Below are 26,705 nucleotides of genomic sequence, written 5' to 3'. Positions count from 1 at the left end.
CCGCCTCCCTGTCTCCCCCATACCCTGGAGAAGGCCAGCAGGAAGTCCATGCGATGGGTGGGCCCCAGGCAATGCCGCAGGCGCCAGTACACCAGGTGCTCCCAGGCGAAGACCAGCAGGGAGAGGCCCATGGCCACCAGGAGCATGTAGAAGACGCCCGCCATGTTGTCGATGTCCAGCTTGCTGCTCATCACCTCGATTTTGTCGTTGTGGCAGATCCCCGAGAGCCACAGCCGCTCCAGCATCTCGATCTCATCTGGGGACAGGAGGGTGGGAGGTCACCTTCCGTGGGCACCCTCTGAGGACCCTCCTCCCTGATATAGGAGTCTAGGTCCTCAGCCCCTCCTTCCCCAGCACGCAGGGGTCTTTGCCTCCCCTCCGTTCCCCATCCCCTGTAGGCATCTCTGCGTGCAGCCGCACCATCCCCCAGGAACTGCAGCAGTGCCAGGTCGATGGGCCGCTTCCAGCGGGAACCCTTGTGCAGGGCGATGCCGTAGCCTGTGGTGGCAAAGACCTTGCCCGAGCCGATGGTGACGAGCTTGCAGCCCTCATCTTTGCGGGCCATGTAGTTGAGCACAGCCGCGTCGTAGATGAAGGCATCCAGCTTCCTGCCGGCAGGGGCATGAAAGGCAGGGTCAGTTCCACGCAGATGCCCGAATGGGCAACCCAGAATCCCTCTACCTCCTAACCTCCAACTGCTCCAGATTCTAACTAGTGGTGAACTGCACCTTTTTGTGCCTCTGTTTACACATCTGTCAAATGGGGACAGCGGCAATACCTCCCTTCCAACGTTGTTGCATGGATAGCCCTCGGAGCAAAGGAAGTGCCAGAGAAGTGTTAGCTGTGACTGTTGATCAAATAACTACTGGTTCAATCCTTACTGGAACCTTCCAGAGAAGGTCCCATATACTCCTCCATTTTAAAGAGGAAGACTGAAGCTCAGAGAGGAGAATCATACAAATAATAATAGTGTTAATGATGACTTCTGTTGTTCCAGGCACTGTTCTATCTACTGTAATAACTCCATTCTCTCAACACTCCGATGAGGTAGAAACTATTATCTCCATTATTCAGACTGGGGAAATGCAGGCTCACACATGCATCTTAATTTGCTTGGGTTCTCTCTCTAGGCCCTAATTTCTACAATTTGGTGGGAAGATAAGCACGGATACAGAATTAGTAGTTCTCACTGATGAATACATTGTGGCACTCGCCACATGTCACTTCCTTCCCAACTGCTGCCATTTTACATTTATCTCTGTGATGACTTGATTAATCTCAGCCTCTCCTACCAGAATGCAAGCCCCTCTAGGGCACGATTCAAGACTGTCACGTTCTAGGCTGTGACCCAGCAGTTCCTGACACATACAAGGTGATCGTAAATATTTGTGGAGTAAATGAATGAATGGATAAAGGAATCCACACTTCTGTGGATTCCACACAGTGTAACTATCCTATGACATAAGATAAGTACTCATGATCTGACCTGTGAAGATGTCCAGGGCGTATTAATGAAAAAAAAAAAAACCCACTAGTCCTGGAATCCTAGATAGAATATAGCTCCATAGTTATTTTGTGGGGTGAAGTTTTGGTCATCTTAATTGTAGACACCAGACTAGTTCTTAGAGGGAGGTATCTGTCCTTTCTAGTCCAACATTGTCCAAAAGAACATTCTGGGGTGATGGAAGTGTTCCATCTGCGCAGCCCAACGTGGCAGCCACCAGCCACCCATGGCTCTGGAGCACATGAAATGTGATCAGTACGACAAAGGGATGTAACTTTAAATTGTATTTAATTTTAATTAATTATTATTATTATTTTTTTTTTTTTTGCCACACCAAGGCATGTGGGATCTTAGTGCCCCAGCCAGAAGTTGAACCCGTGCCCCCTGCATTGGAAGCACGGAGTCTCAACCACTGGACCTCCAGGTAAGTCCCTAATTTAAATTTAAATAGTCTTGGACAGCTCAGGTCTGGGGAAAACAAGAGACATCAAGGCATGTGGCTGGATGCTTGGTGAGGAGAAGGCGAAGGGTCTTCCTGACGTGAATACATCACCCGGAGTCTTGAGTTGTTTGCCTATCTGTTGATGTAAATACCTCTGTGTCCCCAAACTTCCAGTGAAGACCTGTCCACACACTCACATAAGCGCATATAAATGCCTTGTGCACATGGTTGGTTGCATAGAAATTAAGGAAAAGGACAGACTTAGTCCTTGCACCCCAAGGGGGGAGACAGAGGATTTCCCAGATAGAATGGATCCAGCTGAAGCAACAACTTGGGGTGGGGCAAGGAATTCAAAGCTCTGGAACGTGGGGAGGGCATTCGCCACCCCGTAGTTGGAGAATGGGGTTTGAATTCATCTTATACAGATCCTAACAGGCAGGGAGAGCCCAGCTGACATCTGGAAACATACACAGTACATAGGCGAGAAAAATACCGCACTACCTGCGGGCACTGCTGCCTTGTAGGCAAACTGTAATTTCTCTCGAGGTGTCTGTTTAGGAAAATGCCCTTGGGGGCGAAAGGTGAATTGTTTAAGGTGTTTAAGTGGGAAGAACTCGGAGTTTCCTGAGTCAGGCCAAAGGAGGGATGGAGGCGCTGGGGACTAGATGGAAGGAGGGTCTTCAGGGGTCCTGGGAGGGGGACATGTACAAGGGAGAGGTGTGGGAGGAAAGAATGCAGAAGTATTTTAGAGTCAACAATCAAGACTTCCAGTGGTGGGAAGGTGAGCGGGGCTTTCAGGAAGAGGGGAGCTGAGAATCTGCTTTGAATTTAATCGTTTGCTCCGTTATTCTGGGATATAATGCCTGCCTCTTTCCCCACCTCCTAACGCCCTACCCCCGCCCCCCACATTGATCCTAAACCTCTAGTAAAACTCAGCCATGTCTGCCAGCCTTTTTTTGGGAAAAATAAAAATTCCCACCCTGTTGCCAGAGGGATCTTGACATTTGAGTCAGCTCCCGTCCCTCCTTGACTCCCGTTGTCCTCAGTTCACTGTGCTTTGCGGTCTCCCCACTTCACTCCCCACCAGGCTCTTTGTCAGCAAACACCCCCACACCCCTCCTGACCCCTCTGCCTTGTCTCCCATGCACGCCTCCCTCACTAAGTCTGCTCCAGCCACCCTGGGCTTTGTGCAGTTCCTGGATTGCTCCAGTCTGCTCCTGCCTCAGGGCCTTTGCACTGGCCATTCTCTCTGCTGGAATAATATCCTTCTCCCAGATAGCTGCCTGGCTGGCCCCCTCACCTTCTTCAAGTGTTTGCTCCAAAGGCACCTTCCCTGGTACACTGTTTAATACTGCAACCTGTAGCCTCCTTCCTGGGTCTCCCAAATTCTCTCACCCTGCCCTATTTTTGTCCGTAGCACTTACCTCCTTGTAACTATAAAATGTCTTTAATTATTAGCTTTATCATTCATCTCCCCACCGCCCCCCTCCCCCCCCACTGGAATTTAAGTTCCGGGAAGGAGCAGACGTTGTTTGCTGGGCTCACTGCTGTATCCACAGGGTCTAGAACAGCACCTGGCATACAGCACGTGCTTAATAAAGAGGGGTTGAATGAATGAATTCAGGCTGGTTTGAGACCAGCATTCTGTGTGCCAATCACCAGTGCTGAGAGGTAAGATTTCATTAATAGGGAAAAATGCCAAGAGTCTTTCCTCCACGGAAAATGCAAGAGAACAGTGTGTACTTTCAGTGAGGAATGTATAAAGATGTGTGTGTATACATGGTTGAATTGATCTGAAAAATAATGCTTCCCTTAGGGAAAGGGGACTTGATGTTTCCTTTTCGGCCCTCATAAGTGAGTGAGAAATTGAACTTCTCTCATGGAATGGGCTTCCAGAACTGGCTGGGAGAAGCTGTGTTTCTTTATTTCTTTTTAAGAGATGCATTTCCTTTCTCTTCCTGTGAGGTTGCTTGCCCTCAGCGGTAGGGGAAGCCCACATTTGGAATGTGAGCTAGCCAAAGCCATGAGGCTGCCAATCCCTTGTACCTCTCTGTAAGGATGGAATTTTCTAGTGTTGTCCAAGGTGGTAGCCACTAGCCACAGGTGGCTATTTGAATTCCAATTTTAATTAAAATTTAAAATTCAATTCTGTAGTTACACGAACCTCATCTCCAGTGATCGAGAGCTGTTGGCTACCATATTGGACTGCTCAGATCTCGAACATTTCCATCATCGCAGAAGGGGCTGTAGGAGAGCGCTGCTCTAGACACACATGTGTCTGTCTTCCAGACTAGAGTGGAAGCGCTAGGAGAACAGAGACTTTGATTTGTTCACTGCTTTACCCTCAGTGCCTAGCCCAGTGTCTGGCGCAAGAAGACCTTAATAAACATTTATTGGATGCATGAATGAATGAATGAATGAGTGCCTTTTAACTTGCATATGGTTAGGGGTATCTTGCCAGGGAGATCATGACTCATTATTTGTTTTCTTCTTTGGTCCTCTCTATTTTAAAAACATATATATAGTATGTCTACATATACAAATATATACATATATATATGTGTATATATATATATATGTATATATATATATATATATATATATGACTAACCCAGGAAAAGAGACCAAAAAAATACTGACATTGGGGATTCCCCGACAAAAAATGGTCCAGACAGTTCACCCTACAGTGAAGTTCACAGTCAACAACCCTGCTTATGTGCTCACAGGCCCACCACTTCCAGAATTTTGGATGCCCACTCCCAAATATGAACTGACTATTAAGGATTACTAGACATCAGATAAAGCCTCTAACAAGAAAGATAGAAACAAGGAATGGTCCAGGTTCAATCCCTGGCTGGGGAACTAAGATCCTGCAAGCCGTGTGGCATGGCCAAAAAAAAAAGAAAGAAAGAAAGAAAGAAAGATAAACAAAACAAAAGGGGGGGGGGAATTGGAGGAAACATGCAGACATGCAGAGTAGAAGATGTAAAAAAAAAAAAAAAAAGAAAAAAAGATAAACAAAACAAAAGGGGGGGGGGAATTGGAGGAAACATGCAGACATGCAGAGTAGAAGATGTAAAAAAAAAAAAAAAAAGAAAAACCCAACAACTATCATTAATATTATCAGAGAAACAGGACAAGATACTGCAGCTTTGAATCATGAATAGGATATTATAAAGTAGGAGACTACAGAATAATGCTATAAAATTTACAAAATACCATAAAAATTCAGAGATCAAAAAAGAGTTCTTAGAAATTAAAAATATACTAGCAGAAGTGATAAAGCTTAATACAAGAGTGGGAGATAATATTAAGAATATCTCCCAGGGAGGGGCTTCCCTGGTGGCGCAGTGGTTGGGAGTCCGCCTGCCGATGCAGGGGTCGCCCGGTCCGGGAGGATCCCACATGCTGTGGAGCGGCTGGGGCCGTGAGCCATGGCCGCTGAGCCTGCGCGTCCGGAGCCTGTGCTCCGTGGCGGGAGAGGCCACAAAAGTGAGATGCGTACAGCAAAAAAAAAAAAAAAAAAAAAAAATATCTCCCAGGGAGTACGGCAGAGTTAGAAAAATAAGAGAGAGAATAAAAGAAATGGATAGTCCAAGAAGCCCAATATCAAGTTAATAAGTGTTCTAGAAAGAAAAAACAGAAATAGAAGGAAGAGGCAAACTGTAATTGAAAGAATTCAAGAAAATTTCCCAGAATGAATGACCTCAGGATATGACTGAAAGGTCCAGTGATGAAAATAGATGAAGACACATTGCTGAGAATTGTCAGCACACTGAGGACAGGGAAAAGAAAAACAGGTCACATACAGGGCTTAGGAATCCAAATGACTGGATTTTTCAACAATAACACTGGAAATTAGAAGACAGTGGAGTGATGCCTTCAAAATTCTGGAGGAAAGTGATCTCCAGCCCAGAATTTTATACCAAGCCAGATGGCCCATCAAGAGTAAAGATGTTTTCATGTATGCAATATCTCCAAAATGTATCTCCCATGTGCCTTTTGTCAAGAAGCTCAAAAGAACAAGGGAGCAAAACACAGGAAGAGTAAGAAATGGGATACAACAGGATCTGAACCAGGAGGGAGGTGATGGGCTCAAGATGGCAGCTATGTTCCAGACTGGAGCAGGTCAGAAGGCCACGTGAGAAACTTCTTTAATAAGATGAAATTAATGGAGTACCTGATGCATCTGAACACATGAAGAAGAGATTCATATAGTTAGTGGAGAATTTGGATTTGAATTAGTTAAGCACAAGGAAAACTCAGCCACTAGGCAATTGAAAAAAAAAAAAAAAGACAATGCCAGGAAAAACAAAGAATTGTGTAGGAGAGGAAAGGAATCATGGTTTACTCTGTGTGGCATCTATAGGAGCATTTACACAGTTAACAAGTAAACACTGAATATTCATCTAGCCAGAATCACAATGTGGGAGCTTGGAATAATTTTTTTTTGTTTTTTTTTGTTTTTTTTGTTTTTTTCTTGCGTTATGCGGGCCTCTCACTGTTGTGGCCTCTCCCATTTGCGGAGCACAGGCTCCGGACGCGCAGGCTCAGTGGCCATGGCTCACGGGCCCAGCCGCTCCGCGGCATGTGGGATCTTCCCGAAACGGGGCACGAACCCGCGTCTCCTGCATCGGCAGGCGGACTCTCAAGCACTGCACCACCAGGGAAGCCCTGGAATAATTTAAATAACAGTATGAGTATGTGTCTTCCGTAGTGAGAAGTGAATGCAAAATGCCTAAAATTGAAAAATCAAGAGGTAGCCATAGAGACATGGTATTTTGAGACAGGGAGGTAAATAGCAAAATGATATAATAAATGAGGCGAAAGCAGATTCATCTGAGGTGGGAGAAATGGAGGGTAAAGAGATGGGGGACCATTGGTGGTTTTCATTTTCTAAAAAAATCTTGTATTTGATTTTTCAAACTATGTGCATTTTTAACTCTGATAAAAATTGGATGAAAAATTAGAAAAAAATGTAAAAAGGAATACCAGGGAGAAAAAGAATTCAGCAGAAGCAGGAAATCAGAGCAAGAGGTGACAGTGAGAAACTGAGGTATCCTTTGTGAACCTACAAAGCTTCTGGATGAGGGGCACAAGGAGGGTGATTCTGGGTTTCTCGCTGGGCGAGTGAGGTTATGTAGTACAGTGGTTGAGAGGTTGGACTGAGAATTAGACTGCCAGGGTTCAAATCCCAGCTCTGCCCCTCACCAGCTATAGGGTCTTGCTCTGCGTTTGTCTTCTCATCTATAAAATAGGAATAATAATATTCACCTATAAAGAGTTGTGGGTTGAATTGTGTTCCCCAGCATTTATACACTGAAGTCCTATCCCAGTGCCTCTGAATGTGCTCTTAGTCAGAGAAAGGGTCTTTACAGTGGTGATCAAGTTCAAATGAGATCATTAAAGTGGACCCTGATCCAGTATGAATGGTGTTCTTATAAAAAGGGGGAATTTAGATACAGAGACATGCACAAAGGGAAGATGATGTGAAAAGACACAGGAAGAAGATGGCCATCTATAAAGCCAAGGACAGAGGCCTGGGACAGATCCTCCCTTCACAGCCCTCAGAGGGAACCAAGGAGGACTTCTAGCCTCCAGAACCATGAGACAATAAATTTCTGTTATGGTAGCCCTAGCAAACCAATAATGAACTTAAATGAGAACAGAACTTGATGTATAATAAACACTATCGTAAATTTAAAAGGTATGGGAATGACACCAAGCCTTGGCAAGCATGTAGAGCAAATGGAACTTTCCTGCACTGCCGATGAGAGTGTAAACTGGTACAGCCACTTTGGAAAATGTCTGGCAGTATCTTTTGAAGCTAAGCAGACACCTCCCTATGACCTAGCAGGTCCACCCGTGGGAATTTACCCGAGAAAAAATGAATGTATATGTCCTCCAAACACTTGTACAAGAATCTTCATAGTAGAATATTCACAATGGCCAAACACCGGAAACAGCCCAGATGTTCACCGATCAGGAGAGCGGAAGAATTCTGATATATTCCCCTACTGGTATACTCAGTGGAATATTGCAGTGAACAAACTTGGTAGTAGCACTGGATGAAGCAAGCTAGACACAGAAACTATTATATACACTGTTATATATACACTGTTTGATTCTGTTTATGTAATATTCAATGAACCAGGCAAAACTAATTTACAGTGATAATCTATGGTGACTAGAAGGGCAGAGGGGAACTAGAAATTTTCCATACCTTAACCTGGGTATGGTCACATGAATGTAGAGCTGATCAATGAACCTCACACTTAAGATCTGTATATGGTGGGATGTAAATCGGTGCAGCCACTATAGAGAACAGTATGGAGTTTCCTTGAAAAGCTAAAAATAGAGCTATCATATGATCCAGCAATCCCACTCCTGTGCACATATCCGGAAAAGACAAAAATTCAAATTTGAAAAGACACATGCTATTCCAGTGTTCACAACAGCACTATTTACAATAGCCAAGACATGGAAGCAACCTAAATGCTCATCGACAATGAATGGATAAAGAAGATGTGGTATGTATGTGTGTATACACACACACACACACACACACACACATATACACACATAATGGAATATTATTCGGCTATAAAAAAGAATGAAATGATGCCATTTGCAGCAACTTGGATGGACCTAGAGATTATCATAATAAGTGAAGTAAGTCAGAGAGAGAAAGGTAAATATCATATGATATCACTTATATGTGGAAACTAAAAAAATACAGGGGACTTCCCTGACGGTCCAGTAGTTAAGACTTCGCCTTCCAGTGCAGGGGGTGCGGGTTCAATCCCTGGTTGGGAAGCTAAGATCCCACATGCCTTGAGGCCAAAAAACCAAAACAGAAAACAGAAGCAATATTGTAACAAAGTCAATAAAGACTTTAAAAATGGTCCACATCAAAAAAACTTTAAAAAAAATACAAATGAACTTATTTACAAAATAGAAACAGACTCACAGACATAGAAAATAAACTTATGGCTACCAAAGGGGAAAGCAGGGGAGGGATAAATTAGGAGTTTGGGATTAGCAGATACACACTACTATATATAAAAGAGATCGACAAAGGCCTATTGTATAGCACAGGAATTATATTCATATCTTGTAATAACCTATAATGGAAAAGAATCTGAAAAAATCATATATATATATGTATATATATGAATCACTTTGCCGTACCCCTGAAACTAACACATTATAAATCAACTATACTAGTATATATACATATTTATATACATACGTAATACATAGATAGAGAGACCACATCAAATTTCCCTTGGAGGAAATAGTGGCCACTTTAACATGAGACCGACCCCCATGTTACAAGGAAATATGTGGCTTAGCAGAGAGGCTTTTTTTTTTTTTTTTTTTATACAATTCCTGCATCTATGGCTCCTCTGTGCTCAGAATGTGTGTTGGGGACCCCTTGAAACGGCCTCTGCTGTGTTCCAATAAAATTTTATTCACCGACAAAAAAAAGTTTTTAAATAAATCGATTATACTCCAATAAAAAAAGAAAAAGATCTGTGTATGTTACAGCTCAATTAAAAAAAAAAAGATGCAATATAAAAAGACACGGGATGAAGCCTCAAGCTATTCTTAAGGGCTGGGATTTTGGCTGACATTTGGATGAAAAGAAAAATACAGGTACCCCTCCTTCTTTTAACTCAGGGGTGGGATAGATTTGGATTCATTTTTTTGAGACAGGGCTGGTCTCCCTTGCTGGTCACACTCTCACTGCTCTCCAAAACTCAGGAACCAAGTAGATGTGGGACGTGAGGGTCCTACCCTTACCCAAGTCTTGGAATTCTTACTCTCCAAATGTAAGGATGAGATAGACTGGGAATGTGAGGGTTCCCTGTAGAAGTGAAAAAAAAAAAAAAAGAGGAAGGCAATTCCTCTGCCTCCCGAGGAAGGCGTTTGATACTTGTGAAGTGGGGGGGGGCGGGGATGAGTCAGCTGGCTGGCTGGGGAGGATACTCTGGGGGTGAGTAAGGAAGTGAAAATTCCCAGGGGTTGGTGGGGAGGTGGCCAGAGCCCTTTTATGTTTCATGTTCATAACCTTCACTATGAAACTTTTGGCATTCAGATGATGTAGACCCCGGCCGCCCAATTTGGTATCTACACACGTCCCTGTGGCTGGTTTAAGCACTTGAAAGCTGGCAAGTTTGAACTGAGATGTGTGATGAGTATAAAATGCACACTGGATTTCAAAAGGTGTGTGTGTTGGTTGGGGGGGCGGATTATGTAAAAGGTCGCAACCATTTTTATACTGATTTTGTGTTGCAATAGTATTTTGAATATACTAGGCTAAGTAAAATACATCATTAAAATAAATTTCACCTGTTTCTTTTTTGTGTCTTTTAACGTGGCTACTAACAATCTGGAATTACACAGTAGCTTGCATTTCCTTTCTGCTGGACGGTGAAGGCAAACTGACGCCCTTTACGTTTCCAATGTTCAGTCCAGCACACATAGGCTTGAGGTCTGGGCTTCTGGGGGGATTAAGGGAGAGATGGGCTCCAATTTTAGTTAATATGCTCCAGAGCTGGAAGACATGGGCCTGTGAGATAGTCCCGAAAGTGAATTCAATCTGGCAAAGGGGAGCTTGAAGCCAGGGTGACCCTGAGAAGCCCAGGAATTTGCACAGTTTTTAGAAAAGGGGTTACGGGGCTAAAGGTATCTAGACGCTAAGGGGTGGGAAACTCTAGATGACATCTGGGCGTCGGGGCAAGTACAGGAAGGAATTAAGAAGTGGAAGAAAGATGAGGAAAGAAGAGGAGGAGGAAAAGAAGAAAAAAGAAAAACAGAGGAAAGGAAGGAAACAACAACAAAAGAGGTAAAAAGACAGAGTTCTAGAACTCCATGTGACAGCCACTAGCCAGACTGGACCAAGTGTGAATTGAGATGAGCTGTGATTGTAACATTTGAAGTACCTACCCTGCCCCCTGCCAAAACAGTGAAACATCTCATTAATTTTTTTTTTTTTGGCCGTGTCAAATGGCTTGTGGGATTTTAGTTCCCCGACCAGGGATTGAACCTGGGCCCTCAGCAGTGAGAGCGCAGAGTCCTAACCACTGGACTGCCAGGGAATTCCCCATCATTAATTTTGATATTACATATTGAAATGATAATATATTGGAGCTATTGGGTTAAATACAATGTACCATTCGAATTAATATCACCTGTTTTTTTTAGTGTGGCTCCTGGATACATTTACATTACATATGTGGACCTACTGTATAGCCCAGGGAACTATATTCAATATCATAACCTATAATGGAAAAGAATCTGGAAAAGTATATATATATATTTCAGTTATGTGTATACAACTGAATCGCTTTGCTGTATGTCTGAAACATTGTAAATCAACTATACTTCAATTTAAAAAAAATGTTTCATGGGATTGCCCTGGTGGTCCAGTGACTGGGACTCTGCGCTTCCACTCTGAGGGCGCACTGGTTCGGTCCCCGGTTGGGGAACTAGGATCCCGCATGCCGCCTGTTGTGGCCAAAATAACAACAACAAAAACCCATTCCGTATATGTGCCTGTTTTTAAAAATAAATAAAATTTAAAAATGTTTCATAAGTGAAAAAAATAAAATCACTCATCCACCCCCCCAAAAAAGAAAAATATTACATATGTAGCTCCCCAGCTCTGCTCTAGAAAAAAGGTGGAGGAAATGCCTGGAAATATGAATAAGGAGGGGGAGAGGAGAGATCTTCACTTTTTACCTTATTATTTTTAACAAGTGTAAGTGTTAGGTAAATAAAACCTTTGAAGAGAAGGGGGAAAGAGATTTGGGAAGGGGAAAGCTCGTTCATGAAGATTGGGAATGTGAAGGCAAAGGGTGCCAGGCAGAGAAACGGGGTGTCCTCCAGGCAGGGGAGCCCTGGGAAGGGGGCTGAGGGGGTCCATCGGGCATCACAGCTGAAGGAAAGACAGGAGGAAGGGTGTTCTGGAAACAAGCTTGAGGCTTTGTTCCTCACAGGTTCCCGGGCATCTTTGAGAACCTGCGTGGAGCAGGGAACCACGTGACATGTCCCAACAATTCTAATCAAGACTGAGGGGTAAAAAAGACCCAGTTACAATTGGCACCTGCAGGGGTCAGCAGAGAGCAGGCCTGGGGGAAAGGTGTCAGGAGGGCAATACAGCTTCTGACTAACCGGTCCCTCTGATGTCCCCCTCCATTCATTCTCCACCTGGAGGCCAGAGGGGGCATTTACAAACAGAAATCAGATCACATTGCTCCCCTACTTAAAGTCCCCCTTTCCCATGGCTTCTCACTGCCCTTCAAATAAAACTCAGCGCTGACCTTGGCCTCAGGGGTCACACCCTGTGTTCTACTCTCATCTACCCTCTAAACTGAGCTCTAACTGAGCTCGCCACCCTTCAGCCATGATGGCTTCTTGCTGTTCCTCTAAGAAGCCAAGACCGCTCGGGGCTCAGACCCTTTGCCTGCAAGGCTAGGCAAGTCCACCTAGCTAAGGAGGAGTCCCTCACCTCCTTCTGGGCTCTGTTCCAGTTACCTCCCCCAGAGGCCTGCCCTCAACACCCTGGTGAATACACCCCAGCTCAGTCACACTCTAGCTCACAATCACTTTCTGAAATGATCATGCTGATTTTTCTGTTTGCATGTTTCTTGTTAATTTCCTACCTCTAGGTCTTAAGCTTGCTGTGGGCAGGAATTGTGATCTGTTTGTTCACTGCCTGGCATGGAGTTGAGGCTAAGAAAATAAATGCATGCTGAATGACTAAATCAATGAGGGACGGGGAGAGGGAGTCATTGTACTTAGCTTTGTTGTAACCTTGGACTGCACTTTGGGGCCAGAACTGAACCTTTCCCCATGATTTGGGAAACTGATGTTAATATATATATATATATATATATATATATATATATATATATATCTCCAAGTATTGATTCCAGTGAGTTCAGATCTAATGATGATGATGGTAGTAATAATAATAATAATAATAACAGCAAATACCTACAGTGTGCCAGGCACTGTTCTAAGTGTTTTGCATGGATTAACTAATAATAATAACTATAATAATATATATTATTTAATAATGACTATAATAATATATTAACTAGTAACTATAACAATTCTTATAAAAAACTTATGAGGTGGGTCCTCTTGTCATCCCCATTTTACAAAGGAGGAAACTGAGGCTCAGAGAGGTTGAGTAACTTGCCCAAGGTCACACAGCCAAGAAGGGACAAAGCCAGGATCTGAACCCTGGTAGTCTGGCTCCATAATTCATAACCACTGGCTCTCTGAAAATATCCTGAGGCTCCTACTCCCAGAAGGGGGAGTTCATTCCCACCCTCAATGATCTCTGCCCTCCAAGCTGACCCACCCTGGGCTGACCTCTGAGGCTAATGAACAACCCCTGACCCCTTGCCATCTCCAAGCCTCCTCAGGGGCCCCAGCAGCCCCACTCCCCACCCCCCACCTCCCGGCCCCCAGTCTGCGCTGACCCTGCCTTGAGCTGAGTGAGTGCCTCCTCTACGCGGGGCTGGTTGTAGCGCACCATGTAACTGTGCATGTCGGGGTAGTTGCTGCGGATGTTCTTCTCTGTGGACCCGTTGGGCACCGTCCCAAACTTCAGGGGCGGGTACTGCTCCTGGGGCCGCTGGAACTGGGGCAGAATGGGGAGTCATTAGGGCACCCCCCAGGGGGCATTTGGGTCAAGATGTCCTCAACCAGCTGCTCCATTCTGGGGGACACTGGCAGACACCCCAGTCCAGAAGTGTTTCTCACACTTGCTCGCCATGACCCGTGGAAACACTACTCTTCACCCATCACATACATCCGCAGTTATCTGTACGTGTGTATGCAGGCATGTATACATACACATGCGCACACACAGTCAGGAGTAATATTGAAATATTTAATCCCCAGTATGGGCTGATCATGGTCCAATCAGAAAAGACACAGGCAACAAATCTCCAGACCGGTCCCAGAGGCCCTTGATGGGCCAGGCATTAACCCTTAACTTGCTGGATCGTGAGAGGTCCCAGGGGCAGGGGCTGGCACAGCACCGGCTGGGGGCAGTTGCTAACAGTTCCCAATCTGTTCAGAAATAGTTCACTATTTTAACAACAGACCCAGCCAGATAGGTGTGTGCTGGCCTAATGTCGGGTGTCTACACGACTAAAACAAAAGTTTCATACAACCATACTCACCCTGATTACCTAAAATGCAGTCAAACATATTCTTTATTCTATTCTAATCCATTCCATTAAAAAAAAAAAATGTCTGTTGTAATCCATTGAATTGGTTCCTCAACCTCCTAATAGGTCATGACACCCAGTTAACCACGTTAGTCTCAAAATGTGCTGTGCGGACCACCAGTCCATGAACGAACTGTGATCCGTGACGAGGTAAGTACAGAAACTGAGAGAGTCAAGCTATTTGACAGAATAATTTTACGTCTATTGAACCTAATAAATAAAGATGTGGGTTGGAATTTTGCATGTCTTGGTTTTAAATTTTATTTTACTTTTCCAGTAATTCCTTTCTATCATATTTTATAAAAGCATTGGTCTCCACTGGATTAGAAATGTCAAAAATTAGCCCTTCATCACAGTTTGAGAGAAGCACTGATCTAGAATATTCCATTTGGCACTCCTGCCCCTAGAATATTTGGGGATACTCTCTTCTCCTTGGAATATTTAAATAGTTCATTGTGAACCATAACCATTTTCCTCCAGAGTATTCCATTCTACCATTCTGGGACTCTTTCGAGGAAGAGACCCCCCCACGAATGCCCCCCCCACCAGCCATCTGCCACCTACAACCTCAGCCAATTCCCTCCCTCCCCAAACACACATACCTTTCGGTCACTGAGCCCAGACACGGTATCCACATACTCCTCCTGGATCATGAAGGCGGCCAGGTTGGCTGTGTAGCTGGCGAGGAAGATGACGGCGAAGAAAGCCCACACCAGCACCATGATTTTGCTGGTAGTCCCCCGGGGGTTCTCCACGGGCACCGAGTTATTGAACACCAGGGCCCAGAGCAGCCAGATGGATTTCCCAATGGTGAAAGTTGAGCCGCCAGGGCCTGCAGGGGGCCAGGAGGGGGACATGGACCCCAAATCCCTTATGCTCAATGAGGGAGCAGAAAGAACTACAATTCCCAGTGGCCCCTGAGGCCCCTGTTGCCTCAGGAGACCATAACTCTATCCCAGGGGCTGTTGGGAAACGTAGTTCTATCTGTGGTCCAGGCACTCGGAGGTAGGGTGATGGAGGAAGGGGACTCACGTTTGCCCGTGGCCAGGCTGCGGTTGTAGCCGACGGGACTGAGGTACTCAAAGATGAAAACGGTGACGGCGACCACAGTGAGGCACATGACGAACATCATCACCCACACGGCAGGGCTGTATGGCTCTGAGGGCAAGGGGGCGTGTGGCCATGACTCAGCCAAGCCAAGGCTTGGGTGCCCACAGACATGTGAACAAGGTACAGCCCAGATCTGACCCCGTCCTCCTCTGCCCCCTTCTTGGGGACAGACTCATTGCCCACCCAGACCCCTGGCAGGGGTGGTGGGGCAGTCTCTCCCAAAGAAAATCATCTCAATCATTTCTGTGATTTCAACCACCATATAGAAACTATCTCCTAATTATGTTTCCTGAGTCCCAGACCTGATTCTCCACCTCCCCCTGGCAATCCCTCGAGGCCATTCATGTCCCACAGGGAGCCTAGCACAGACTCCCAGGCTCCCCACCCTGGGAGTGCCCCATCCATCCAGTCACCGCCCAGACCCTCCCTCCCGCATTTGCCACCCTCACTCCCTCCTTTCCTCCCCCTCACCAGCATCCTGTCAGTCCCCAGCCCTATCCTCCTGTCCTCCCCCCACCCACCCCCACCTCGGCCTTTCCTCTCCATTCTCTCTGCCAACACTGCTCAGGCCACGTCCTGTCCCCTGGACCATCTCCCCATCCTCTCCTCTCCAGCCCTTCCCCCCCACACACCACGGCCCTAGAAGCTCTTTCTACACCCAGAGATGACCTGGCCTCTCCCCAGCTCACAGCCCTCTGTGGCTCCCCAGTGCCCCCAGGACAAAGTCCCTGCCTCTCAGACTTGTTTCCACTCTCGTCTCTGGACTGATCATTTTTTCAAGAACCCATTGCTTTAACCACCCAGAACTCACAGTTCCCCAAACAAGCTACATCCTCTCTGCCTCTTTCTCAATAGCTCCCCTACCAGAGGCACCACCCTGACCTGTCCATCAGCCAAACCTGAGTTCCTGCATCCCCTCCTCACACTGCTTCCGGGAGTTCACTGACAACAAACCCAAATCACTCTTTCTTGAGATCAGTACCCGGGATTTGACCTCCCTGGGCCAAGTGTAAGCGGCCAGGACTGCCCCTGTCACAGTAGGGTCACCAGCCTAGATTGTCACTGCAGTATCTGGGGACACGCCTGTCGCCTCCACTGGGCCACGTGATGGGGCATAAACATGACCTTGTCACTCCCTTCCTGAAAGCAGGGGCCCCACGTGGTGCCTGTCAGGGTGCCCTGCAGAGACCTTGGTGCAAAGAGAAGGCCACAAGAGACACCGTTGGAGAAATAGACAGGAGACAAAACACCAGAGAAGGGTTGTCCCTTCTCCTCTCAGCCTTCCCCCTCCCAGGAGCTTTGCTCAGACTTTGGAGAGCAGGAGGGAACGGACGTGAACTGCTGCCCTTGGCCTGATGTACGCTTTCCCTTTTGTCTTCTCCAAGCTCAGTAAATGAGATCTCTACCCAATCTACCTCAAAGCCACCAACCCATTGTGTGCCAGCTTTCTAACCGCATCCTAAGCCTCTTTACTTGTCTCACCCTCTTGGCCATCTTCCTATCCTGCACTCCAAACTCACTCTGCACGGACCTCTGCGGTAGCCTCCTCATGGGCCTCCTGCATCTGCAGACCCACTAGTGGATATCTTAAAAGCCTAAATCTGATCGTATATCCCCACACCACCACCTGCAGTTAAAAGCCTTGCCATTGCAATAAAAGTAAAAGCCAACCTTCCTACCAGAGCAACCAAGGCCCTGCTCAATCCACCACCTGATTCCCTCTCAGCCCTCACCTCCTACCTCTCCCATGATCACTCACTACCCCCTCCCCAGGTCACACAGGCCTCCCGATAGTTCACAAATATCCCATGAACATTCCCACCTTGGGGCCTTTGCCCTTAATATTAATCTGCTTGGGACACTTTTCCAGCCAGATCTATGCAGGACCGGGTCACCTGCTCAGAGGGACCCACCTGTCCACCCACAGCAACACCGATCCTATTCTTCTCTGTCTCTTCCCCCGGCTTAATTTCTCGTAGTATTCACCACCATATGAAATGGTCTTGCCCATGTATATCTTTAAGAGATTGTTTTCTGTCTCCCCCATGAGGCCCTGGGAGAGCTCTTAAAGGGCAAGGTTTCCTGTGCAGCCCAGAGCCTGGCACATAGTAGGTGCTCAATAAACATTGTTTGATGGGGCCCATGCTCATCTCTTTTCCTCATCTCATACTTATGTACAGGGGAAAATGGTTTTTGTGGGGCCTGCCGCTTATACAATTTGGAGGGTTCTCTTTAAGAAACAAGAAAATAAAATTATGAATACAAGACCAGGTACAGGGCCTTGAAGAGGCTGTGCAGGAGAAGGCTTCTGAAGCTCAGACTTTCTTAGCTTCATGGTAAAATTGCTTCTGGTGGGGGAAATTCTCCCATTTTACAGGTTAGGGAACTGAGGCCCTCAGTTCACTGGAGTCACCCTGCTGGTACAGGCAATAGCAGGATGGGAAATGGACACACAGCTGCCCCCAAACCCCACCCCTTGCCATTCCAGGACCTGGGCTCACCGAGAAAGGCTGAGGGGGACACAGTGCCATTGCTACGCGCCACCATAACGCTGATGCCTGTCTCCACGAAGGGGACGGAGAAATCCACTATCTCGGACCGCTCCTCGTTGATGGTGAGAGAGCCAATGGCCATGTCCGCGCGCTGGTAGAACACCTGGGAGTGAGGACAGGGAGGGAGTAAGGGAACACGGCTGGCTCTGGACAAAGACGGGTCCCAGGAGGAGACCAGTGACAGGATGATAGAAAGGGCTAGGAGGGTGGCGGGGTGGATGAGGGGGACGCAGGCAGAATGGGGCAGGAAAGCTGGAGGTGAGAGTCGAGAACAAGAGTGGGAAGAAGTGGCCTCCAGCTGCATCCTCCTCCCCCATCAAGCCTCTGAAAGTTTTGGGCTCCATCCTCCAGGCCCCGACCCCTTTCCCGAATAGTTCCACCCTCCGAGCCCCGCCTCCTCCGCCCCAACTGTCCTTCCTCCTGGCCCGGCCCCTCCGTCAAAGTGGGTCCTCCTCGTGGCCCCGCCCCTTCAAATCCAGGCTTCTCCCCTTCGGCCACGCCCCTTCGGCCCCAGAGTTCTCCCCTCATAGTCCCGCCCCCTCAGAAGCCTGACCCAGCAGCTTCTCGGCCCCGACCTGGTCCCGACTCCGCCCCCCATCTGTCTTGTCCCCGCCCACCTCACCTCCCCGATCATGCCGTTCCAGACACCATCAATCTTTTTGCCGTGCTTGCCGTTGGTGACCAGGTAGAGGTCATAGCTGAAGCCGATGGTGTGCGCCAGCCGCTTCAGAATGTCGATGCAGAAGCCCTTGCAGCACCGCTTTTCTGGGCGGGGGGTGTCCGGTGGAGGGCTGCGGGGAGCGAGCAGGCTTGGGGATGTTGGGGATCCCTGCCCCACCCCACCCCGCCTTATGGAGGGGGGGACGAGCAGCCGCTAAAACTATGGTTGGCATCGCCTTCTGGGGAAACTGAGGCTCAAAGGAATTACATGACTTGTCCAAGGTCACCAAGCTGGACGGCTTTCTGGGTCCCAAGGGAGGAGGGGGCTGGGGCTAGGACTACTAGGCTTCAAGAGAGGATTTTGAAGCTGGAACTTCTGGATCCTGGGCTGTCACCTGTGGGTGCGGTTGAGCTGGCTCCGGCAGGGGACGGAGTCTCGGATGCAAGTGCCACTGATGGGGTCGGCGGGCTCCACAATGACGAAAGGCCTCTCTTCCAGCGTGGCCACAGTGAGATGCTGCGTGTCATCAACTGGCTGCAGGAAGCGGCCATAGCGGGACCACAGCGGGTACTTGAGGCGGAGAGTCTGCTGCTCCCAGCTGCCCACCTTGGCCAAGAGCAGGGGATTCAGGCTTCCTGAGGGGGACTTTCTAGAATGTTCTGGCCTTCATGGCCTGCCTTCCTCGTAGCCGCGAGCTCCCAGCTCCTTCTCCCTCAGATCCAGGAGTCTGGGCATCCTCCCCCACCTCTCTCTTGGACCCAGAAACCCTTCCCTCCTTCAGACCCACGAGTCTGGGCTTTCTTCTACCAGAACCCAGGGGTCTGGATTCCCAGTCCTTCCCCTTAGAACCTAGAAGTCCAGGCTCCCAGCCCCTTCCTCCGTCAGAGGCCAGAATGCAGGGCCTCAGCCCCCACCTCTGCCAGGAGTCTAGGTCCTCATTGCTTCTTCCCCAGGACCCAGGAATCCAGGCCCTCTCCCATGCCTGAGGTCAGCGCCAGGACTCACCACCTCCCACGTCCTGTCTCGGGTGAGGGAGATGACCAGCAGGGAGGGGTTCACCAGGAAGCCATCCTCGTTGAAGGAGTAATCCCGGTTATCCCAGGTAATGTTCAGGAAGTACCTGCCAGCAGGAAGGGAGGGGACACGTGGGGGCCGGAACTGCACCTCGGCAGCTGACGGCCGAGAAAGTCCCCTGTCTACTGACCAACCCCGGCGCCCAGTTGGAATCTCTCCTCTGAGTTCCAGAAAACCCAAATACGCCTCTCCTCTGCTAGGCACTCTCCCTTGGCAGCTCGCTGCCTCCAGGACCAGGCCGCAGACCCTCAGCCGGGGTTTGAGGCTCTAGGGGACCCACCTGCCTCTGCAGCCCAATCTCTGATCACTGCCCACCGTCAAACTCTCTCCGCCCAAACCCTTTTTCTGCCCCACAAATACTGAATGCAGGGTGTCCCCCAAAATATCAAGTGGTTTTCTATCTCTAGGCTTTTGTAGGTGCTTTTCTCTCTGCCTAGAAAAAAACCCTTGGACTTCCGTGGTGGTCCAGTGGTTAAGACTGCGCTTGCACTGCAGTGGGTACGGGTTCGATCCCTGGTCAGGGAAATTGCACATGCCGCGCAGCGCGGCCCAAGAAAAAGAAAAAAGAAAAAAACCCTTATTCTCTCCCTCCTCATCCTGACCAGTTCTTAGGTGTTCAAGACTCAGCTCACGTGTCCCTTCTTCTGGACAGAAGCCCCGGGAGGGTCTCTGGACTCCCAGGTATCTCTATTATACAATGGCACCCTGTGCTCTGAATGCCTGTCACATCACCCAGGTCACTGGACCAGACCCTCAGCTGCCATCCTTGCCTCCTCGCTCCCCCCAACCCAGGCCATCAGTCCCCAAGCCCCGTCCTTCCTGCCCCTAGGATATCTCTGCCCCATCCCCTCCTCTCTGTCCCCACAGCCCTGCTGGACCCCTACCCCAGCCTCCTACTTGGCCTCCAGCCTCCAATCTTTCTCCTCCAGTCTGTCCTCACCCCACACCGGAGAGGTCTTTCTATACCCCAAACTGACTCCACCTCTCCCCTGCTCATAGCCCACCCATGGCTCCCCAGTGCCCCAGAACAAAGTCCAAGCCTCTCAACCTGGCATTCAAGGCCCTCGCGGCCTGGGCCTCTCCACCTAACCAGCCTCATCATTCCCAACCCCTAATTCTCCACCCTGAGCTATTGTGGTCTCATCAACCTGCCCAGGTTTTTCTCCCCTCTGGTCTTTTGCACAATGCTCTTCCCCCTGCCTGGATTATCTATTTCTGGTGGACTCCCAACTGCCCTTGCAATCAAATCGAAACCCCTAACCTGGCCTAAATGCCCTACCTGAGCTGGGCCCCATGTTACTCCACCATACGCTGCCCACTTGCCCACTGTGCTCCAGGCACACTGGCTTTATTTCAGGCAATTCCAGCCCCAGGGCCTTTGTACCTGCTCTTTCCCCTCCCTCTCTTCACTCAGATCTTCATAGTTGGCTCCTTCTCCCTCTCTCTCTCTCTCTCTCTCTGTCTCTCTCTCTCTCTCTCTTTTTTCTGGCTGTGCTGCGCGGCTTGTGGGATTTTAGTTCCCCAACCAGGGATTGGAACCTGGGTCCTTGGCAGTGAGAGCATCAAGTCCTAACCACTGGACCTCCAGGGAATTCCCTTGGATCTTTCTCTTTCTCTTTTTTTTTTTTTTTTTTGCGGTACGCGGGCCTCTCACTGCTGTGGCCTCTCCCGCCGCGGAGCACAGACTCCGGACGCGCAGGCTCAGCGGCCATGGCTCAAGGGCCCAGCCGCTCCGCGGCATGTGGGATCTTCCTGGACGGGGGCACGAACCCGCGTCCCCTGCATCGGCAGGCGGACTCTCAACCACTGCGCCACCAGGGAAGCCCCCTTTTTTTTTTTAACCTCCAAATTTCACCTACTTGAAAAGGCCTTTCCTGACGACCTCACCTAACCTAGCACCATAGACATTTGTTATACATTCTACCTGCTTTATTTTCATCTCAGAAGTTATTACCCACTGATGTTTTTTCCCTTTCTTTTCTTGTCTGTGCAGATTGTCTCACCTATGAGACTGTAAGCTCTGTGAGAGCAGAGGCCTTGTTCAACATTATACCCTGTTCATAAAGCAGGGCTTGGCACACCACAGACTCTTGACAAAGGGCTTTTCAATGAATGAATGGATGAATGAATGAGCAGTTTATTCTTCAGGTCTCAGCTTAGAAACCACCTCCTCCTGGAAACCTCCCTGACCCCGTAGGCTGACCCATGACTTGTACAGCCTAGTTTGGAAGGTTGACTGGGACCAACACAATTCCTCTCCTGGGAGGAAGTTAGCTGTGAGATTTGGAGGCATGGGTGATGGACAAGATGGGCTGAAATGATGAGTATCATGAAGGAACAGAAATTCTGGGTAAGCAGAAGAACTGGAGAGCCCCTGGGAGTGGCAAGCCTGAGACAGAGATAGAGATAGAGATGGAGATGAAGATGGTAATGAAGATGGAGATGGTGATGGTGATGGAGAGGGGGAGGGAGAAAGATAGACACACACACACACACACACACACAGAAGCAGAGAGGATCAGAAAGAGAGAATCAGAATGAATTGAAAGAGTAGCTGGAATTGAGGAATTGGCCTCAATTCCTGATGTCTGGGTTTCTGTGCATGTTTATCTTTCCAATAAACCCCTCTTTCCCCGAGGAAACTTGAATGAGACTCTGCTTCCTGCAACCAAAAATGTCCTGGCTTTGCAGTACTCTCCCCAGTGCTCCCACAAAGTCCATGCAACCTCCATTATTGCAAATAACAGGCTGTGTTGTCATTATCCCACCCCTGTCTTCTACCCCTACAGGACCCTGTGTTCTTTCATGAGAAGTCCATGGTCTTATTCATCTCTGCGTTCCCAGTGCCCAGCATGAGCCCTAGTTCCTAGCGGGCGCTCAGTAAGTATTTATGAACAAGGGATGCTTTTCTCATCCTCTTGCCCCTGGATCCCGATTCCCAACTCCCCACCTCCCCACTTCTCAATTCCCCTCCCTTAGGCTTTCTTCCCCACCCATCGCCCCTTCCCAAGCTCAGCTCATCCTCATTTCAGCATTAAAGTCCTCTCCTTCTACTGTCTGTCACCAAACTCATCAAGTTCTCACTCCCAAAGCTTCCTGGGGTGGAGATGCTGTTTCCCACCAAATCCTGCTCTCCTCTTCTAAAACAATCATGTGTCAGCTGGGCACACACCTGCCCAGCTAGAACTGACATTTCCCACATTCCCCGAAATTCCTTGCAGCTAGCGCAGGGCATGGGCAGGTGATATTCAAACTCTAACAATCAGTGCAGCACAGGCACTACCCAATCAGAATCGATGTCTAGCCAATCTGCATGGATGTGGCAGTACACAACCAATAAGTCAGTCCTGGCCCAGTGACTACGTTCTCACTGATGGGATGTAAGACTTGTCCCTTCCACCTCACTGGCCATAAAGGAAATGGCTTGTTGACCTCCTCACTTTCCCCCTTTTCATGCGCTAGAATTCAGACATGGCCTACAACCTAGCTTCGACTGTGCGGAAAGGAGATGGCAGAGCAAAAAGGTGGGAGGATCCTGAGTCCCTGAATGACCACATGGAGCGATGGAGTCTCCTGATAACCTGAATCGTGCATCTCTGGATTGTTAAGTGAGAGAGGAACAAACTTCTACCTCGTTTGGGACATTGGATTGTCGGGTCTTTTTGTTACTGAAGTTCAACTCCTACTCTAACTAGGGTATTTCACCAAATCTAAGATGCTATCAACTAGCAGATGTGTCACAATTTTCACCTACCACAAAGGAAAAAAATGCACTGCCCATGAAACCTTGGTAGGCTATCAATTGTAAGACATGTCTTGGTTTCAAAGACATTAAACTATGCAAAAACGCGCATCCTAGAATCATGAAATATAGTAATACACTCACTGTATCTCAGGTGCTTTTTTCCAAATCACCTGATTTAACCCCAGAAAGGAGACCCAATTACACTCGTTTTACAGAAAAGGAGACTGAAGTTCTGAGAGGGGACGTGACCCATTTGAGGCCACTCAGGCACAAGTACCCCAGGTACTCAGGCTCAGGAATCTTCCCACAGCCCTCCCAGCCCAGCCCCACTCACCTGTGTAGACTCTCCCCTCGGTGGGTGCGGTTTTGGGCGCGGCAGTCATGGCCAAGTTCAGGCAGGAAGCCATAGTCACGCAGCAGGGCCTGGGCACCTCTGGCCACTACGGCCACGCCAGCTGCCACACGCTGGGCCAGATCATCCCTCCAGCCTGCCGAGCGCACTGCAAACAGCCCGGCAGGCAGTGGGGCGCCTCCTGGCAGAAGAAGGGGCTCCCCAGGGGTGCCCGAGCCCCCGCCTCCAGCCAGCTGGGGCCCCACCATGAACCAGACGTAACCAGGCCCAGTGAGGCCAGCCTCCTCAGCTGCCCGGAACACAGGCTCAGCCTCCTCACGGGCACAGAAGAGCAGGCGGATCTGCGCACTGACACTACGGAGCTGGGCGCCCAGCACGGCCTCGCCAGCCCCAGGGTCCAGCGTCAATGCCCCGCGGTGCTCCCAGCCCACCAGGCTGCCATCAGTCAGCACCTCAATGTAGGACAGGAAGGCCCGGTGGCCGGGGGCACGCGTGGTCACAGCTACAAAAGACGTCCAATCGTATTCCTCCAGCACCTCGAAGATGACCTGAAGCTGCTGCTCTGTGGATGAGCCCAGCTGCAGGAAGGTGGAACCCTTCTCCTGCAGGGGAGGAGGAGGAAGATGTCAGGCCACCCCACGTGGAGACCTCAACTCCCAGCAGTCAATAAGGGACCTTCAGCGACCAGTGAAGGGTTCACAGCTCCCAGGGGTCCAAAGGGGACCTCATCTCCCAGCAACTGATAAGGGCATCACAGCTCCCAACGGCCAAAGGCAGCTCACAGCTCTCAACATGGCAGGCTGACTAGCCGTTCGGCAAACCCATCTCCTTTCCTTGCTGGGGCACAGAGCTAGACCTGGGTTATGTTTAACCACAGGACTGAGTTCTAGGCTCATCCATAAAAACCTCTACCCCCACGCACCCTGTCTGAGGGCAGATGCAGAGGCCCCAGAGGAGAAACCTAGGGGGTTACAGAGCCACAACACGGAGGAACCTGAGTCCCTGAGTCACGGGTTGGAGGCAAGACTGTTTGGAACAAGAACACTTGTTTGGATTTTATATGAGTGAGAAACAACCTTCTATTGGGTTAAGCCACTGAGAAGTCGGGGTTTATCTGTTACAGCAGCTAACATTACTGTAGTGGACACACTCAGCATCCTGGGAGGGAACTACAGTTCCCAGCACCCACTGAGAGGGACTACATCTCCCAGCAGGCCATGAGGGTGCTGAAGGTAGTCTCTCCCAACTGGAGGAAGCTTTGCTGAGTAGACTTGTCCTTCTCTGCTTTTTTTCCTACCTTCCTGTCCCCTCCTTTTCTGTTTCCTTTGCTGGACTCTCTTCCTTAGTCAGAATTCTAAACATAGGGGTGCCCTTGTTTCCTCTTCTGTCCTCTCTCCCTGGTGATCTCATCCAAATCCATGGGTTTAAACACTGTCTCCTGTGCTCTCCAATATGGTAGCTACTAGCCACCCATGACTATTCACATTAAAATCAATTAAAGTTAAATAAAACTTAGTTCCCTGGTTGCACTAACCACACGTCAAGTGCTCAACAGCTACACATGGCTGTGGCTATCATATGTGACAGAGCAGATGAAGACCACCTTCATCATTGCAGAGAATTCTATTGAACAGCCCTCGGGCCCATATCCAGACCATCTCCAAGACTTCTCGGCTCTGTTCAAAACATGACCCCAGCTGTTCAATCCTCACTACGGTCCCTGTCACGGCCCTCATGGTTACCACTCTCTTGCCTAGACGACAACAGCTTCCTAACCCATCTCGACTTCCTTTCTCGCACCTTCCATTCTCCAGACAGCAGCCAGAGTGATCTTTTCAAAATAGTAATTGGATTGCCTCCCTTCTTGGTTGAAAACCTTCCAATAATTCTACATCAGAATCAAAGCCAAAGTCCTCGCTGTGGCCCACAAGGCCCCGCGTGACCTCGTCCCCGTCGCCTCTCTGACCTCATCTCCCATCACCCCAACCTCTTTGCTCTTCCTCAGACACCTCAAGTTCCTTCTGGCCTCAGGGGCTTTGCCCTTCACTGTCACCTTTCTCGGGGACACTTTTCCCCCCAGCTCCTCCCCTCCTCAGTCCTCAGGTCCAGCTCAGTTTTACCTCCTTGGGGAGGCCTCCCCTGACCACCTTCTATTGAAGCCATGTCCTCGGTCATTACCTCTCCTTCAGGACAGATTTCAACTCTCTGTTATTTGTTTTTTCTGTCTCCCCATTAGAAATACAAGCTCTGTAAAAGCAGGGACCTTGTCTTTTTTTTTTTTTTTTTTTTTTTAACCTTTCATAACTGTATTCCTCAGAACCTAAAACAGCCCTGGCACAGAATCAGCCAATAAATCTTCCAGTAATGCGATGAGACAAGCAAGTGTACTTTCTCCCTAGACATGTGCCTGTGGTTAAATGTGTACCGGTTAGGGCTGTTGTCCTGAGGGGATGAGGCCTCCCAGAATGCCGTGAGAGCACTGAGGGGCCCTCACCCTTGGCAGGTGGAGGTGTGCTCAGGGGACCACATTCCCAGTATTCAATGGGGGCACAGATGCAGCTGTGAGGACCACTCTTTCTTCCATTCAGAAACACTAAAGGGACTATATTTCCCAGAAGGCAATGGGTGTGCACCTAGCAGACAGTGAAACAGAGGGGCACACGTTTCTAAGCAGCAATGGAGGTACAAGGGACCACGTCTCTCCGTATGCCAAGGAGGTGGCAGCCAGGAAGTAATAAGTTCATCTCGCAGATGATCTGCCTTCAAATCTTTGGACAACCCCATGCCAAAGAGAAGAAGAAAGTTGGACAGAGATCTTTCCCAGAGTGCCCTGGACACGAAAGAACTACGAGTCCCAGCCTCCAATAGTGATCTAGTCACAGAGCCGCCGGCCCCCACAGCAGGGAATTGGTGGAGACTTAGGCTCCACCCACTCAGGTGGCCCCATCCTCAGGCGAGTCCCACTTCTGGTTACACTGGCTCCACCTCTGAATAGGCCCCGCCCCTTCTCA

The 26,705-nt window shown here is 48.8% G+C and overlaps 1 protein-coding gene and 1 non-coding gene across 2 annotated transcripts in view; both read right to left on the bottom strand.

The window, feature by feature from the left end:
* Positions 1–26,705, bottom strand: part of GRIN2D (glutamate ionotropic receptor NMDA type subunit 2D) — a 34,137-nt gene that overhangs the window by 2,536 nt on the left and 4,896 nt on the right. The window contains exons 3-12 of the mRNA XM_007463301.1: positions 23,677–24,296; positions 19,529–19,643; positions 18,918–19,129; positions 18,485–18,653; positions 17,812–17,965; positions 15,233–15,358; positions 14,803–15,032; positions 13,445–13,605; positions 421–608; positions 24–256 (exon numbers count right to left, since the gene is read on the bottom strand). Of these exons, the coding sequence (XP_007463363.1) occupies positions 24–256; positions 421–608; positions 13,445–13,605; positions 14,803–15,032; positions 15,233–15,358; positions 17,812–17,965; positions 18,485–18,653; positions 18,918–19,129; positions 19,529–19,643; positions 23,677–24,296 (2,208 nt within the window). The remainder of the gene's footprint in view (positions 1–23; positions 257–420; positions 609–13,444; positions 13,606–14,802; positions 15,033–15,232; positions 15,359–17,811; positions 17,966–18,484; positions 18,654–18,917; positions 19,130–19,528; positions 19,644–23,676; positions 24,297–26,705) is intronic.
* TRNAE-CUC (transfer RNA glutamic acid (anticodon CUC)) lies at positions 10,978–11,050 on the bottom strand. The gene has a single exon. It is a non-coding gene; the product is annotated as a tRNA-Glu (tRNA).

The sequence above is a fragment of the Lipotes vexillifer genome, unplaced genomic scaffold, assembly GCF_000442215.2.
Source record: "Lipotes vexillifer unplaced genomic scaffold, Lipotes_vexillifer_v1.1 scaffold802, whole genome shotgun sequence".
NCBI lineage: Eukaryota > Metazoa > Chordata > Mammalia > Artiodactyla > Lipotidae > Lipotes > Lipotes vexillifer.
Note: the sequence above shows the minus strand (reverse complement) of the source record. Positions and strands in the feature narration are given on the sequence as shown.